Genomic DNA, 16,587 nt, shown 5'->3' with positions numbered 1-16,587 from the left:
AGCCCCAGTTCAGCAAGCCGTGGATCGGGTGACTTACTGCATGGCTGTGCGATGAGGTGGGGGGTCTGGACAGGAGCCACTGGCGTAGCCAGGCCCAAGGATGGAGGCTCTTCTGTAGCAGTGCCCGACTGCTGGAAAGCCAGGTCAATCTCATCGTCCGTCAGCCCTGGGGAGAAGAGCAAAGGACACAGGTGAGGATGTCGCCAGCACCCACACTGCAGCAAAGTCTGCCTTTGCAAGGAAGCCCTGACGGCCACAGAGCGCCTTGCATTCAAGCACGCTGCCTCCTTGATTTTGGATTCTTGGGAACCTCTCTCAGTTGCAATTTAACCTTAAGCGACAGAATATTAGCCTCCACACTGCTTCCAAATGTGGCTCATTCAATTTCCTTAATTTATCCTTGAGTTTATTGCTGCTTTTGAAGTCGCTCCATACTGCAATTCTCCATTCTTCCCCCGAAAACAGATACCATCAACTGCAAATGTGACTCATTTTAATCTGTAATGGTGTTAAAAAAAGAGGGGAAAAAACTAACAATAATGCATGAAAACAGACAGGGAAACAAAAAACTAATTATTGGGTGAGACGACTAATTAGTCTAGATCGTTTCCGAAGACGGGAATAATTTGCTTTATTTTATGACAAATGCAGAAATAAAAAGAAAAATCAGGACTGACTGTGATTAGTATGAATGGGATATAGAATGTAAAGAAGAAAATAAAACAAGAAAACAGATCAAAACAAGACCAGGCCCACACTTTCAGATGGTTATTGCTCTACCCCATCACGGGCTGCCTGGACCGCCTTTGGCTAGTTTCTCTTCCCCCTTTCTTTAATCCCCCGACACTCTAAACTACAATACACACAGGGCAGGAAGAGATCGCAGGGCGCCATCTGCAGTGGCTATGGCATGTGGAAAGGATTTTCCCAAGAAGGAATGGAAGGCAAGTGAAAGCCCACCAAAACCCTAATCCTTGGTGGGCCCGAGGCTGACTGACTGCTGGTGAAGGATGTGCACAGAACACTAGGAGTGAAGTGGAGAGCCCCAGTGTGTGACAAGATTCCCACAGAGCCCACGCAGGAAATAATGGTGTGTACAAAAGAGATCCACCACCGCGGCTGGGAAAACGGTGAGAGGTCACCCCTAGTGTGACAACGCAAGCTAGTCCAGGCTGTTCCGGGATCCCAATATCCAGTGGAGCTGCAACACAACACAGAGCTTTTAAACCAGAGCCGAGAGCTTTTCCACATCTGGTCAGCGGCTCTCCATTAGAGCCCCACAGCATGGTATACTTGCCCCTAGGGGTGGATGAAGCACGAGGCAATGCTGCGGTGCCTCCACTGTGTGCCTGGGGGCTAATACATGGTGCACATTAATGCTTTGGAGCGCAGCCTTGCCCTGCATCCTGTTGGCCTGAGTGGACTCCAGCCATCCCTCAGACTTTTCATGCCCTACTGCAAATGGTCAAGGGAGTGCCTCACCTATTCAAAAATGGCCCTTGACCTTCCTCCTTTTGTGCTGCAGCAGCAATTTCCCTCTTTACATACATAGAAGCTAACAGGAAGCAAGCAAGCAAGCACTACCGCTGTCAGTCTAGGGTACCGTGGGCAGCGCTCATCTAGACTGGGGCTGGAGAAGGCGCCCCACTTCTTACAGACACAGCTGGCCACAAATGTTGCTTTTCCTATCATTTCTCCTCCCCAGAACAAGGATAGGACAGACAGACAAGCCAGGCAAGACTGCAGGACACAGTTCCCTAGAGCTTGTGCCTCTTGGGCTCTTGCACCTGCCAACTGCTCTTCCTAAATAGTAAGGGGCGCTCCTCTGCACGGCTGGAAGAAGGAAGGAAGCAGCATCGGCCACGTCAGCATAGGCTGCTGGTCGCTGGCACACCACGGAATTCTATAACCCTGGAGGAGCATGTGCCCTGTCAGCTGCTGCTGCAAATGAGGATAATTTTCCCAAAAGGAGCATTCGGTTGCACTCTCATCTTCCCTTTTGGCTCTTTCAAATATAAACAAGTACGATAATGTTTAACGCTGGGGAAATATACAGCAAGTTACAGGCTGTGCCTCAGCCTTGGGAGCTGGAGCTGGTTAAAGGAACAGGACTTTCTGCCCATTGTTCTGCCCTCTGGCCCTGAGCTTTTACGAAGCCTGTTTTCCTAATAAAACACACCTTGCATTACCTCGGCCGAGCCCACAGTGAGGCGATGGTTTAAATGGCATCAGCACTTCCTTCCAACTCTTGCTTCCCTGAGACCTTGTCATCTGATGCTCTAAATTTACACTGGCTGGAATTCTTAGATACCTAGTTCTCCTGGAGAGTCAGGGTTTTGATTTAGTTTCAATAACTGAGTCATTTTTCTTGAAGGAAGGAAGGAAGGAAGGAAGGAAGGAAGGAAGGAAGGAAGGAAGGAAGGAAGAGGGGAAAAAAGAGCCTAACTTTAGAGTTGGAGAATTAGCTCAGCCATTGCCCCCACTCAGCAGATGAAAAGCCTGAGTGAGGTAGGGGTGAGGACTGCCCAGATCAAACTTGTCCCCCAGAACAGTGATGCAGGTGACAATCAGAGTTACAAATGTCGGATGACAGACTCAGAACTTCAGTCTTGAGTCTGTCAAGGTTTAGAGAAGGATTGGATTCCTTTCTCCCCTGCCACCCTGGACCCCATCTGTAGGTAAACGCCAGTAACTAGTTCATGGGGTATAAAAACATGGGCTATAGACACCCCGGTCAGATTTGCAAAGGATAACTAGACAACATTTTAACAACTCCAAAGTGACAAACAGGGCATGCATGTGCCTCTCTGGGTATCCACAGCTGAGGCAGCACTGCCAGTTTCAGGACTATATTTACAGAGCCAGGTGGTCCACCTGGGGTGCAGGAAGACCCAGTAGAGGCCACTCACTTCCCCCTGAATCAAGACCGGCTATCTACCCAGCCACTGGCTCATGGCACAGAGATGACCCTACTTTGGTGCTGAGCTGTTGCCACAGGACCCATGCATAAACATCCAGATGCCCTAGCCCCAGCTTTCCTACTCACCCTGCAAGATAAACAATGCAGATCTTTGATTGAGACCTTGCAGAATCCAAAAGGTTAAAAGGAATAATAAAGGAAACTGCCAATTGTAAGTGAATTATATTTGGCTCTGAGAGCCAAGGCACAGGCTATATTATAAAAGGCATCTCTCTGCGCTGTTTACCATCACCCTGACTAATGCAGACCTTTTTGTTGTTGTTGTTTTAAATAATCTCATGCAAATTAGACACACACACTTCCTTCCAGTTGATTGCTATCTGTGAGGAATAATCTAACCGCAATGGCTGAACAGAGCAGAGAGCAAAGGACTTTGCCACCCTGCGAGCAAGCCAGCAAGTGGCAAGCAAGTCCCCTGCTCCCTACCTGCCTTTGGAAGAGTTCGTTCATTTTGATAAAGCTTTCATTTTCCTCTTGGTTGAGGTGTGGATGGCTGTTGCCTGACACTGCTCAGACTTGGCGCTTTAATCTCCTCCCAGTAGCTTTCCTTCTACCACGGGGGGTGGGGGGTGGGTGGGGGGGTGGGGGTGGGGGAGGTGGGGGGGGTCCTAAAGCTCCATCCTATCACCAGCCCACCAACTGAGTGAAGGCTCCCAGCACCCTTCTTGTTCCCTGGGTTCCCTCCATTCCCCAAACTTCAGGAAGTTACCACTGCTGCCCCAGGATAGATAGGAGGGCAAGGGTTTCCCTAACCCTAACCCTAACCCTAAACCCTAAACCCTAAACCCTAACCCTAACCCCTTCTCCACAGGGGCTGCCTTTAAAAGAATGGAAGGAGGGAGCAGCACCCGGTGATCACAAAGAGACAGGCAGGATATCCACACCTCCCTATTTTATCTCCTGGCAGATAAACAAACCTGTTTTCTCTTTCTGAAAGTTTCTATTAGAATGCAAACAAAGCCAAGCACACCAGGGTGAACGTGATGCCCCCACAGGCCTCTCCCAAGACTCAGTACCCGGAAGGGCTATTTACTGTGGGACTGGCTGCACAAGGGTTTCTCAGAACAAACAACTCCACAGTGTCTCCAGTGCCTACTGGGCACAGCTCTCAGCCGGAGTCTGTGGAGGTAAAGCTGAGAATGTCTGTGGAACATGACAGAGTGTTCTCTGCATTGTGCAAAGGCAAACAACCAAGACAGAGGGGCTAGGGATGGTTTGAAAAGTAAGGTAATGAACCCAGCAGCACCTTCCAGTTTGGGCTGAGCTTTACAATCACACTGCAGAGAATGAAAGGAACACGGGTTGGGGGCAGGTGTGTGTGTGTGTGTGTGTGTGTGGTGTGTGTGTGTGTGTGTGTGTGTGTGTGTGTGTGTGTGTGTGTGGGGTGTGTGTGTGTGTGTGTGTGTGTGTGTGTGTGTGTGTGTGTGTGTGTGTGTGTAACCCCAGGCCCACAGCCAGGGCAGCAGGCCCTGAATTCAGAGCATCTTCCTCCATCCACAGCCCCTCAATTTCTGATTCATCTGGGACTCTGGAGACTGAGCGGGGGTCACCTCTCTCAGAACACAACTAGTTATCTGCCTGGCACATTCCAGGAGGAGATGAGGCAAGGAAGACAGCTGGCTAAAGATATTCCCCAAATTAAAAGAAAAATCAACTCTCTCAGAATGGATTCAGGGAGGGGAAAGGGAAAAAGTATTTTTATTTTATTTTATTAACATTTTGTTAACAGTAGAGTACAATAAGGACTCTTGGAGCCTCTAAAAGTCGTTGGATGACCTGTGGACCCCTATTTCCCAGTGCCTTGTATAAAATTGAATTTTTTAAACATAAATTACACGTAATGACGACACTGTAAAAACTAACAGTAATGGAAAGCTGTGCTGTATTTCATTAGCCTGTATTATTCCGTGCCACCTGATCCAGCCGGGCCTTGTTTATGAGTTAGTGTGCTAGCAGATGCCGATGGAAGCATTTGCTTCGACCTTGCTCTTCTCATTGGGGCATGAAATTACGACGGCAGCACCTTGATATTACAGCCATAAATACAGTAAACTGCAAATTTAAGCCAACGGCTCCTATTGTCTCTGAACATAAAGCTGATCGGTATTTATTTAAAAGGAGAACAAAAAAAATATTATATATCACCTTGTTTATGGGGCCGCCCCACCCACTCTCTTATACCTTCCCCCAGTTCCCTAACCTGTCTAATCCGCTAGGTTAAAATATTAAGCAAATAAGCCAAATACTTTCTTCTCTGCTGATAACTATTCCCCAAACAACAAAAGACAGTTTTTTGAGAAAAACGGTTCTAAATATCACTAGCCTAAATGAAAGTTTTTATGCAAATGAAGCTGGAGGTGGGCTGGCTCCAACTATCTCCCTTACTGTAATTTCAAGAATGGGACCAGAGCCTTTCCCCTCTCCTTAAAAGAGGGGAGTCTGCACAAACGGGGAAAAAGTTGCTACTGATGCCTTGGAACTGGATGCTCTCTCAGTATCCTTCTGAATGAAGACTGTTCCGTAGAGCGGCTGCTTCGGAAACAGCCAAGCAATGTCTCCTGCCACCCAGGGAAAGAAAGATATCTAACCACAAATATAATTCCTATCTCAGCACAGAGTGCTCGGACCTTTCATTAAAACTTGCACCAACCCCTTCCTTATCCCAGTGAACAATACATCCTTTAAATATATCAAATGTGGAAGACAACTAAACAAAGACAAAGGGACCCTGGATATCAGCAGGCACCTCTCCCAGTGTAAATCACCGAATAAGAAGCCAGTGCACAATGTATTTCACTGCCAGCTTACAGACTCAGAGAGACTGGGCGGGGGGGGGGGGGTTGCTTACAAATCTAAAGAAAAGAAGGGCTGCTCCCCACAAGGAGACAGAGGAGCTGTGAACATTCATTCAGTCACATCCAGGTGTGGAACTCTCAGGAGTTAGGACAAAACCAGAACACCAGCAAGCAAGCTTAGAAGTCTACCGACACAGCACACAGGAGAAAGGACCACTGCAAACTACATTGAAGTCAGGACTTTAATGTCAAAGCAGACAGGCTGGGGTCTTAGGGCCTGAGCCCAGTAGTACAGTGACACAGGCAAATCAACCAAGATCAAAGTTTTGTACACTTTGGGCTGATTATTTCACAAGGCAGATGTACCCTTGGAGCCCTAAATTATCACAGTCACACTAGGCATTGAGCTTAGCGCCTTCCACATAAGGAGGGAACGTTCTATAAAATTTATTGAGCGCCTCTGGGGAGTAGTATACCTACTGAACAAGACGGAAGTGAGCTGCCCCTGTGTTACACAAATTGAGACCTCTTGTATGAAAGACAGAGGGGCTCCAATCAGCAGCCACAATGTCTGTTTCTAGATCTGTGCAGCCTAAAGGGTGCCCCACTTTCCCTCTAACCCTCTCTGGCTACACTGGAGGTAAGCACGGAGAGGGGCTACTTTCATGCCTGCCATCAGTTCTGGAGGGTAACAGGCCACTGTCTGTCACAGAGGACAGCCTCTAACCTGCAGGTGTTTAGCAACAAGCTGTGGCAGCCTCTTCACAGGCCCAGGGGATGTGCAGCTGCTTACAAACCCAAGGCCTGGTGAGTTTTTATGAATATGTGGGAAAGCCCAAGGAATTGAAGACACTTCAGCAACACCAACACTTCAATGTCTCAGAAGAGACTGTGGAGGTTGTTTGCTTTGTAAAAATTAGATTTATTCAGTGTGGCGGCTCCTCAGTAAAATGGGAATGAGTCTACCACAAGATTCAGCAATTCTGCTCTAAGGCATATACCCAAAAGATCACATTCATACACAAGGACATCTGTTCAACTATGTTCATCGCAGCATTATTTGTAATAGCCAGAACCTGGAAGCAACCTAGATGCCCCTCAAGTGAAGAATGGATGGAGAAAATGTGGTACGTTTACACAATGGAGTACTACTCAGTAGAAAAAAACAAAAAACAAAAACAAAAACAATGGAATCTTGAAATTCGCAGGCAAATGGATGGAATTAGAAGAAACCATCCTGAGTGAGGTAACCCAGTCACAAAAAGACAAACATGGCATGTATTCACTTATATATGGATTTTAGATATAGAGCAAAAGACTACTAGCCTACAATCCACACTGCCAGAGAAGCTAGGACCCTAAGGAGGACCCTAAGAAAGACATACATGGTCCCCCAGAGAAGGGGAAAGGGGCAAGATCTCCTGAGCTAATTGGGAGCATGGGTGGAGGGGAGAGGAGGACATGAGAGAGCAGGAAGATTGAGTCAGGGGAAGAATAGAGGAGAGCAAGAAAAGAGATACCATAATAGAGGGAGCCATATAGATTTAAAGAGAATTCTGGCACTAGGAATATGTCCAGATATCTACAAGGATGTCCCCAACTAACAATCTAAGCAATAGTGGAGAGGCTACCTTAAATGTCCTTCCCCGATAATGAGACTGATGATACCTTATCTGCCATCCTAGAGCCTTCATCCAGTAGCTGATGGAAGCAGAAGCAGTCACCCACAGCTAAACACTGAGCTGAACTCTGGAATCCAGTTGCAGAGAGGGAGGAGTGATGAGCAAAGGGGTCAAGACCAGGCTGGAGAAACCCACAGAAAGAGCTGACCTGAACAAGGGGTTGCTCATGGAACCCAGATTGATAGTGGGGAAACCAGCACAGGACTGTTCCAGACCCCCTGAATGTGGTTGTCAGTTTGGAGGTCTGGTTAATCTATGGGGCTTCTGGTAGTGGATCAATATGTATCCCTAGTATACGAATGGACTTTGTGAGCCCACTCCACATAGAGGGATACTCTCTCAACCTAGACTCATGGGAGAGGCCCTAGGCCCTGCTCCAAATGATATGACAGACTTTGAAGATTTCCCCCCATGGAAAGCCTCACCCTCCCTGGGTAGCAGAAAGGGGATGGGATAAGGGGCTGGTGAGGAGGGGAGGGAGAGGGAACTGGGATTGAAATGTAAAACAAGCTTGTTTCTAATTTAAATTAAAAAAAGAAAAAAAGATTCATTTATTTTATGTGTATGAGTGGTTTAACAGCATGTGCGTATGTACACCACATGTCTGCAGTGCCTGTAGAAGTCAGAAAAGGGCATTAGAAACCCTGAACTGGTGCTGCAGGTGGCTGAGAGCCATCATATAAGTGCTGGGAATCGAAACTGGGTCCTTTGCAAGAGCAGCCAGTGCTCTTAATCACCAAGCCATATCTCTAGCCCTGTGTCTGCCTTTTTAAGTTTACTTTTTATTTCATGTGTGTAAGCATTTTTGCCTGCCAGTATGTCTGTACCATACGCACATGGTGTCCATGGAGGTCAGAAAAAGGCACTGGATTCCCAAAGGAGTTACAGATGTCTGTGAGCCATCATGTAGGTGCTGGGAATTCCATAGAACCCTTGTCCTATGGAAGAGCAGTCAGTGCTCTTAGCCACTGAGCCATCCCTCCAGTCCCTTGTCTGCCTTTTTGAGCAACAGCAACTCATCTTTACAATCAAAGAAAGTCAGAGCTGAAAGAAAACTTCAAGTTATTGGGAATCTATCCCATTCTCTCTTCCTCCATCCCACACTTTTCATTTATAGATAAAGAAACAACAACTAAGAACCCCAAAGAAGCCATTTATGGTGGCGCACGCCTTTAATCCCAGCACTGGGAAGGCAGAGGCAGGTGGATCTCAGTGAGTTCGAGGCCAGCCTGGTCTCCAGAGTGAGTGCCATCCAAGACACAGACAGGAATCGTGACTCACTAATGTCCACCCATCCCCATGGGGGCGCTCTCACCACCCCAGAGAGCCTATGCCAGTTAACACCTGACACAGCACAGCTTCAACAGCAAAGTCGTAAAGGAGAAAAGCAAAAGGACAGGCGATGCAAAGAGACCTGTGACAAGATGCAGGTTCTTAGCAAAAAGTGCTGGCAGAGCAGCTGGCTGTCATGGTTAGTGCGGCGCCAAGTGCGTTTTCTAAAGCTGGAAGAGGGGGCTTTGGGTGTTTTCACCACAAACAATGATTAATAGAGGCGAAAGGTGTGCTACTCTGATCTGAATATTATACATATAGTACACACACACATCTCAAACATGATGGAAGACCCTGGAAATGTTCACAACTTAAAACAATATGAAGCTGGGCATGGTGACTCATGCCTGTAATCCCAGCACTCAGGAAGCGGAAGCTTGAAAGCGAGAATTTGAGACCATCCTAGGTGAGTTTCAGGTCGCCCTGAGCTATATAGTAAGAACCTGTCTCAAAAAGAAAAATAGCCGGCAGTGTGGTGCATGCCTTTAATCCCAGCGCTTGGGAGATGGAAGCAGGAAAGTTTCTGAGTTTCAGTGTAGCCTGGCCTACAGAATGAGTTCCAGGATAGCCAAGGCTACACGGAGAAACCCTGTCTCAAGAAATCGGGGGTGGGGGGTGGGGGGGGGGGGTGTTCTAGCAAGGACCTCAGTTCAGTTCCCAGTGCCCACATCAGGCCATTCATAACTGCCTGTAACTCAAGCTCCAGTTCTGACGCCCTCTTACAGATTTGTGGGCTTGTATGCATGTGCATTTTTTAAAAAAAGCTTTAAAACAAAAACAAACAATGGTAAATGTTTACGTATTACTCAAAAAGATTTAAAGGTATAAATTATTTGTAAAAACTGTGTGTCGATGCATAGACACATCATGTTCTTGGCTGTGGGTATGTATAATGCACACAGAGGATGATAGGGACCGGAAATATGGGTTATACACAGAGAAGGACCATCAGCTGGGGGTGAAGGAAGAATTTCTATTGTATATCCCTGTGGACTACGGTATGTATGTATGTATGTATGTATGTATGTATGTATGTATGTTGTGGATTATGATACACACACACACACACACACACACACACACACACACACACATATATATATATATATATATATATATATATATATATATCCTGTAGATTAAGATAGTATTCACATGGCCAAATTAATTTTTATTTTGTTTTGTTTCTTTTCTTTTTTTTTTTTTAACAGGGTCTCACTACAACCCTACCTGGCCTGAAGCTTGCCATGCAGACCAGGCTAGCCTTGAACTCACAGAAATCCACCTTCCTCAGCCTCTCGAATACTGAGCTAAAAGCCATGCACCACCATGTCTGGGGGAACTTAGAATAGTTACCCTTGTTTTCTAGAAGAGAAAAACCAAGACAGAAAAGGTACAAAGCTGTGCCTTGCATCAAAACAGGAACAAGACCACATTTCAAAGTTCTTGCTTAACCCATACGGCTACAGCCACAGCAGTGAAGTCTAAGGTAGCTTTTATTGAAAATGTGTTTTTAAAAGGCGAACATCTGTCCGATTTTGACACATCCTGGCTGCCCAACTGTTTCTTTCAGCTCTAAATATTTGTTTCAGCAATACAAATGTTTCCACCACTGAAACACAACAAATATTCGCTTATGGCCTGACACGTGATCTCCACCCTGGAGCTGCGGACTTCCGCCCTAAAGGAAAGCCTCAGTGTGGTACCCACTGTGGAGCTACGAGCTCAGTGCAGCGGGGTCACTCTTCAGTCACCGGCTGAGTGCCACAAATGCTCCTTCAGGGTTTCCTTTTACATCCTGAATCTTAAATCCATAATTGGAAGAAAGGTTTATTGTTTGATAGTCAACTTACTTCCCCAAATTTAAAATGGCCAGGAACCCATTAGCATTTTATAAAGACCTCAACATTAAGCATTACTAACACATTAAAACACCTCATGCCCTAATAGGTTAATATATAAATGATTTTGTCACCAGCTATGTGGTATTGCATTCTCCTCCACTACTAGACAGGCTGCAACCTGGCCCAGGCTCCTCTCCGCAACTCTACAACTGACAGAGAGAATAGCCCAAATCTTCCTCAAGTACATAGTCCCTGACTTAACTCCACCATTCAAATGAACGGGTATAGTTATTAACTCTAATTATTTTTAAGTTAAAAACTTGTTTTACACAATGTTGGCTGCTGTCTGAGGGTAGAGTGGAAAAATAAATGGAGAAACTCCTGAAAGACAATTAGGTATGCTGCCTCAACAATCTTCTAAAAATGTTCATACCTTTTGACTCAATGGTTTTACTTTTAAGACATTAACAACAGAACAAAACAGCACGGACCAAGATGACTTTTCATTACTTTTTCCCCTAGAACTAGGGATTGAACTCAGGGCCTCACACATACTAGGTAAGCGCAGTACCACAAGCCACATCCTCAGCCTTCATGTTCCCATAAACGAATGAATAAATAGATGGATAAATGGATAGATAGACAGACAGACAGACAGACAGACAGACAGACAGACAGACAGACAAGCAATGGGCTAGGCACTGTAATACAGGCCTGTCATCCCAGCACCCCCAGGTACAGTGAGAAGAATCAGAGTTCAAGGTCCTCCATGGATTCCGAGGCTACATGAGACCTTACACCTCAGAAAATAACACAAAAGTAAACAAAGACAATTAATGATTAGGTGATCTGTGCTACATTTCAATAATAGAATATTATCCGAATGTTTATATTCACCTGAAAATTTCTCATAACACTTTTGATACATTCAGACATAAAGAGCTGACGTTATACTCATAGCAAATGTCATCTTTAAAAAGAGCAAAGGAAGTCACCGAGAATCGTCACATGGAGAGGAGAAGCACAGTTCATTGGCAGAACACTTGCCCAGTACACATCAGACCCCAGGCTCAATCCCCAGCCACGCACAAAGGGGGTGGGGAGGAAGCCGAGGAGGAGGAAGGAGAGGAGGAGGGAGAAGCGAAGAAGAAAGAACGTAAGAAATAAACCACACGTCTGCACTCTGCAGTGAAGGAAGGGCCTGAGGGCAGGCATGAGGAAGAGGCTTGGATCTACTGGCCCCTCACGAAGCCATTCCCATCTGCTCTCACAGTGTGAAGTCCCTGGTGCAGGCTGTCTTTCCCACTTCCCACAAATGCTATCTGGTAAAATATGTAGCTACATGGAATTACTTCATGACGAGTCACTAGTCTCCTACATAAGGCCCTTCTAAGAACTCTTGTAACTCCCATGGTACAAAATCCTAACAGTACACATGGGCTGCTCCTGCCACCTGGTCACACAACACTTAGAAGAAATCATGGGCTTAAAGGTGTGCACCACCACCTCCCACCTGCTATTATTTATTCTAAACATGGCTGCTAGATTGAGCCTATTAAAGCATCACTCCTCTACCAAGAAGTGATGATTCCCAATGCATTCAAAGTAAGTCCACAAACTCCTCAGGGGGATCAATACCTCCTAAACCACTGCACAGACTGTCAGTGCCGTGACCTGCCTCTCTCCACTGCACAGACTGTCAGTGCCGTGACCTGACTCTCTCCACTGCAGACTGTCAGTGCCGTGACCTGACTCTCTCCACTGCACAGACTGTCAGTGCAGTGACCTGACTCTCTCCACTGCACAGACTGTCAGTGCCGTGACCTGACTCTCTCCTCTGCACAGACTGTCAGTGCAGTGACCTGACTCTCTCCACTGCACAGACTGTCAGTGCCGTGACCTGACTCTCACCACTGCAGACTGTCAGTGCAGTGACCTGACTCTCACCACTGTACAGACTGTCAGTGCAGTGACCTGACTCTCTCCACTGCACAGACTGTCAGTGCCGTGACCTGACTCTCTCCTCTGCACAGACTGTCAGTGCCGTGACCTGACTCTCTCCACTGCACAGACTGTCAGTGCAGTGACCTGACTCTCTCCACTGCACAGACTGTCAGTGCCGTGACCTGACTCTCTCCTCTGCACAGACTGTCAGTGCAGTGACCTGACTCTCTCCACTGCACAGACTGTCAGTGCCGTGACCTGACTCTCTCCTCTGCACAGACTGTCAGTGCAGGAACCTGACTTACCACTGCCACCTCCCCTAGTGTAGTGATCTGACTCTCACCACTGCCACCCTCCCCATACAACAGGTTTCCCTCTGTTCCTGGAATTTGCTAGATATGATTTTTCTCAAGCACAAGTTATTCCCTTTTCATAGAACTCTTTCTCTCTAAAAATTCATGAGGTATGCTTCCTCATTTTTTCAAGTGTTTCTCAAAATGTCACTTCAGAGGGACCTTTCCTGGTCATTCCATTTAAAACTGCAACTTCCTGAGAAGTCTGATGCCTTACTTGCTTCACGCCACATCTGCTTTTACCTGTTTACTACATCCTTGTAACATGCTTTTTGTTTGTTTTGTTTGTTTCGTTTCATTTTTTGGACTGCCAACCAGCTCCCAAATCATGACATGGAGGCTTGCCATCAATTACAAATGCTTGGCCTTAGCTCACACTTGTCCCACTAGCTCTTATAACTTAATTTAACCTGTTTCTCTTCATCTATATTTTGTCTCAGGACTTTTTACCTTTCTTTCATTCTGTAAGTCCTTCCCTATGTCTGGCTGGCTGGCAGCTACCTGGTTGACTGTCCCTGGGTGTTTCCCTCTCTTTCTCTGCCCCCCCCCAACTCCTTCTCTTCTCCCAAGCCTAGATTCCTTCTATTTATTCTCTTTGCCTGCTAGCTCCACCTGTCCCTCTACTGCCTAGCTACTTGCCATTCAGATTTTTATTAGACCAATCATGTACCTTAGGCAGGCAAGGTGAAACAGCAACACATCTTCACATAATTAAACAAATACAGCATAAACAAAAGCAACACATCTTTACATAGTTAAATGTTTGAATGTCTTGCCTGAATACCATTCTGTTTGTCAGAACTTGAGGTAAGGCTCAGTGCCTTGTTCATGTATGGCCCTGTGCCTCAGCACCCCTAAAGTACACACACACACACACAAACATGCATACACACATACCATACATACACACACACATATACATACACACATACATACATATACATAGATATATACACACATACACACGCATACATACATACATACATACATACATACATACATACATACATACATACATACATACAAGAATAAAAAAGACAAAGGAACAATGACCAGAACTATGGTTAACTCAAAATCAGAAACCATGAAGCCCACTAGAAATTAACTGGTGTCCTCAAAATGGTGATTGGTTGGACAAGCTCTGTGACATGAGGTTATCTCTGCAGCCTCGTGGTGGAAGAAGAGAATTGCTATTACAGATTGCCCTTTGATTTCCGCACCCAGGCATACAAAATAAATACATGTAATAAACATGCATGTGTGTCCTGCTCATGTTTACTCACACTTCCTGGGCTGCTGTTCATGTGGTTTTGTTTTTAATCATGATCGGGGATTTTTCTTAGCCTCATTCTTCTCTCCTTTTGGTGACAGAAATTACCCCGGCAGTGTGACTTTAGGCAATGTCTAGTCCTACATTCCCAATCTGTTTTCCCTTCTGTTTACTTTGGTTTGTATGCTTTCTTTCTGTCTTCAAGATCATGGATCCTTTCTTCTGTTATATTCAATCTACTGCCAAACCCACACATTCAATTTCCTTTTTTAACATGAGTTTATTCTGTGTGTGTGTGTGTGTGTGTGTGTGTGTGTGTGTGTGTGTGTGTGTGTGTGTGTGTGTGCGCGCGCGCGCGCGCGCGCTTTGCTTTGCTTCAGTCGGGGTCACAGGACTGTGTTCCCTTTCAGCATATTCTAATTCTGAGTGGGGGAAGCTAGTGAGATCCTGGCTTCTCTGCTGAGCATGCTTGCCTTAGTCCTGCGGACAGTGTTTGCCCCCACGTGTCCCTTATATAAGGGGTCTGACGGCCCAACTCTTCCGTGACAAGGCTCAGACTCTGAATGCTGCCTCTCCTACAATAGCTGGCTGACTGGCACTGAGCTCTTTACTGCGACCTGATGTGTTTCTGTTGTGCACAGGCAGCTCACTGGACAGCCTAGCGCTTAGTCAAGCTTGTATGTGCAGAGTTGGGAGCACCTCTTTCATGGTCTCTCCTTCGACTCCATTCTCAGGCTCTGGCCACTCACCAGTTGTGAATTTGTCCCCCAGCTCCTCAGATGGATGAGGCAGTGCTTCAAGAAAAGGCCCGGCAAAGTGGCTTTCTCAGATGCTCCCCACCTTCAAGAGCCGAATCTAGTCCAATTTATGCTTGCCTTTAGTGGCTTTTCAGTAACTTAAATGTTTTAAAAATTCTCTCCAAAACTCAAGTTTTTCATAGTTGGGAGTATTATTCTGACACAAGCTTCCCCATCATCACTGGAAGCCAGAACTTGAAATGATGAAGTGACCCTTGATTTCAAACATTTTAAAATTTATAATAAAGACACAACAATTAAAACACAGTGGCTCTCATGTAAGAATATACATGTCGATAAGAACAGAAGGGAAGCAAATTAGGACACACACGTACATGTACAAACAATGTTTTAAAAAGCAGTAAGTAAGGGCTAGAGAGATGGTCCAGTGATTAAGAGCACTGTCTACTCTCCCAGAGGACCTGAGTTCAATTCCTAGCACCGACATGGAAGCTTACAACTGTCTGTAATTTCAATTCTAGGGGATGTGACACCTTCACACAGACATATTTGCATGTAAAACCCCAATGCACATAAAATAAAAATAAATAAATCATTTAAAAATAAGTAAGGCATCATCTCCAGAGAAAACAGGTGGGGGGCGAGCAAACACTTCTAAAACTCAAGCATTTCTTCTGGGCGTGGGGTAATGTGCAGGCGTGGCAGCACAACCAAGGACGGGACACCAGGGCCACAGTCAGTTTGAGGCTAATCTGGGCAACGTGGGACCCCTGACTCCATCCACAAGTGTAACTGTGGTATGGAATACATGCAAACGAAAGTCATCTGTGCAAGCTTGCTTTTGGGTGGCCGCTGGCAGCAGTAAATGGAGATGAAGTCTACGCCCTATTGGGGAAGCTGGCTGTGTGTGTGGAATTTTGAGACTGTGAGTCAATACTCCCTCATTTCAGGAATCTATTCTGAGGGCTATCTCAGGCGGTGCTACTCACCATTCTCCTCTAATCCTCCTAATAAAAAAACAAGGATGAAAATAAATTAAGGACTCATCTCAAGAAGCCAGAAGAAAAACATCAGAAAAATCCTAACAAGGTAAACAAAAGGAGCTGTGTTTTACATTTTACGAGGGTCCAGAGTTTTCTCACAGGGTTTCTGGCTGTAAGTTTTTGTTTTACTGCCTCATGGAGAAGAAGGGGGATAATATGATTTCTGCCTCTTGGGCTTGGGATATTTTTCTTGGTGGACAAATGACTTAATTTTTATAAGTAGACCAACGGTGCTGAACAACTGAATAGTCTGTTCTCTGTGCACCAAATTCTATTTACTAATACAAAAACAAGTTTGTTCTTTGTTATCTAATTATTTCCCACGAACTCTCTGCCTGTTGGTTTATTAAATCCTGCAGTTTGCTAATATCACCAATGGTGTGGCTTTATGCTCTTCTTTCTAACAGCTACCGCTTCACACATTTGATAGAATACTGTAATGTGACGACCATCACCTTGTAGGTGGACTAAACATTCTAACAGAATTTGCTGATTTTTCCCTCTTAAAATGTAATTAGGTGTGTGAGTGTGTGTGAGTGTGTGTGACTGTGTGCATGTGTGTGCAGGTGCCTGCGCAGTGGCCAGA

At 45.7% G+C, this 16,587-nt stretch overlaps 1 protein-coding gene across 4 annotated transcripts in view; it reads right to left on the bottom strand.

The window, feature by feature from the left end:
- Pex14 (peroxisomal biogenesis factor 14) overlaps window positions 1–16,587 on the bottom strand; it is a 143,120-nt gene that overhangs the window by 27,085 nt on the left and 99,448 nt on the right. For 2 of the 4 annotated variants that reach the window (XM_027398245.2, XM_027398246.2), the window contains one exon: window positions 38–166. The exons of the other annotated variants lie outside the window; for them this stretch is intronic. In XM_027398245.2, coding sequence (XP_027254046.1) covers window positions 38–166 — 129 coding nt within the window. The remainder of the gene's footprint in view (window positions 1–37; window positions 167–16,587) is intronic. 4 annotated transcript variants of the gene reach the window in all.

The sequence above is a fragment of the Cricetulus griseus genome, chromosome 2, assembly GCF_003668045.3.
Source record: "Cricetulus griseus strain 17A/GY chromosome 2, alternate assembly CriGri-PICRH-1.0, whole genome shotgun sequence".
In the NCBI taxonomy this organism is placed as follows: Eukaryota; Metazoa; Chordata; class Mammalia; order Rodentia; family Cricetidae; genus Cricetulus; species Cricetulus griseus.
This window is presented reverse-complemented; position numbering and strand designations above follow the sequence as displayed.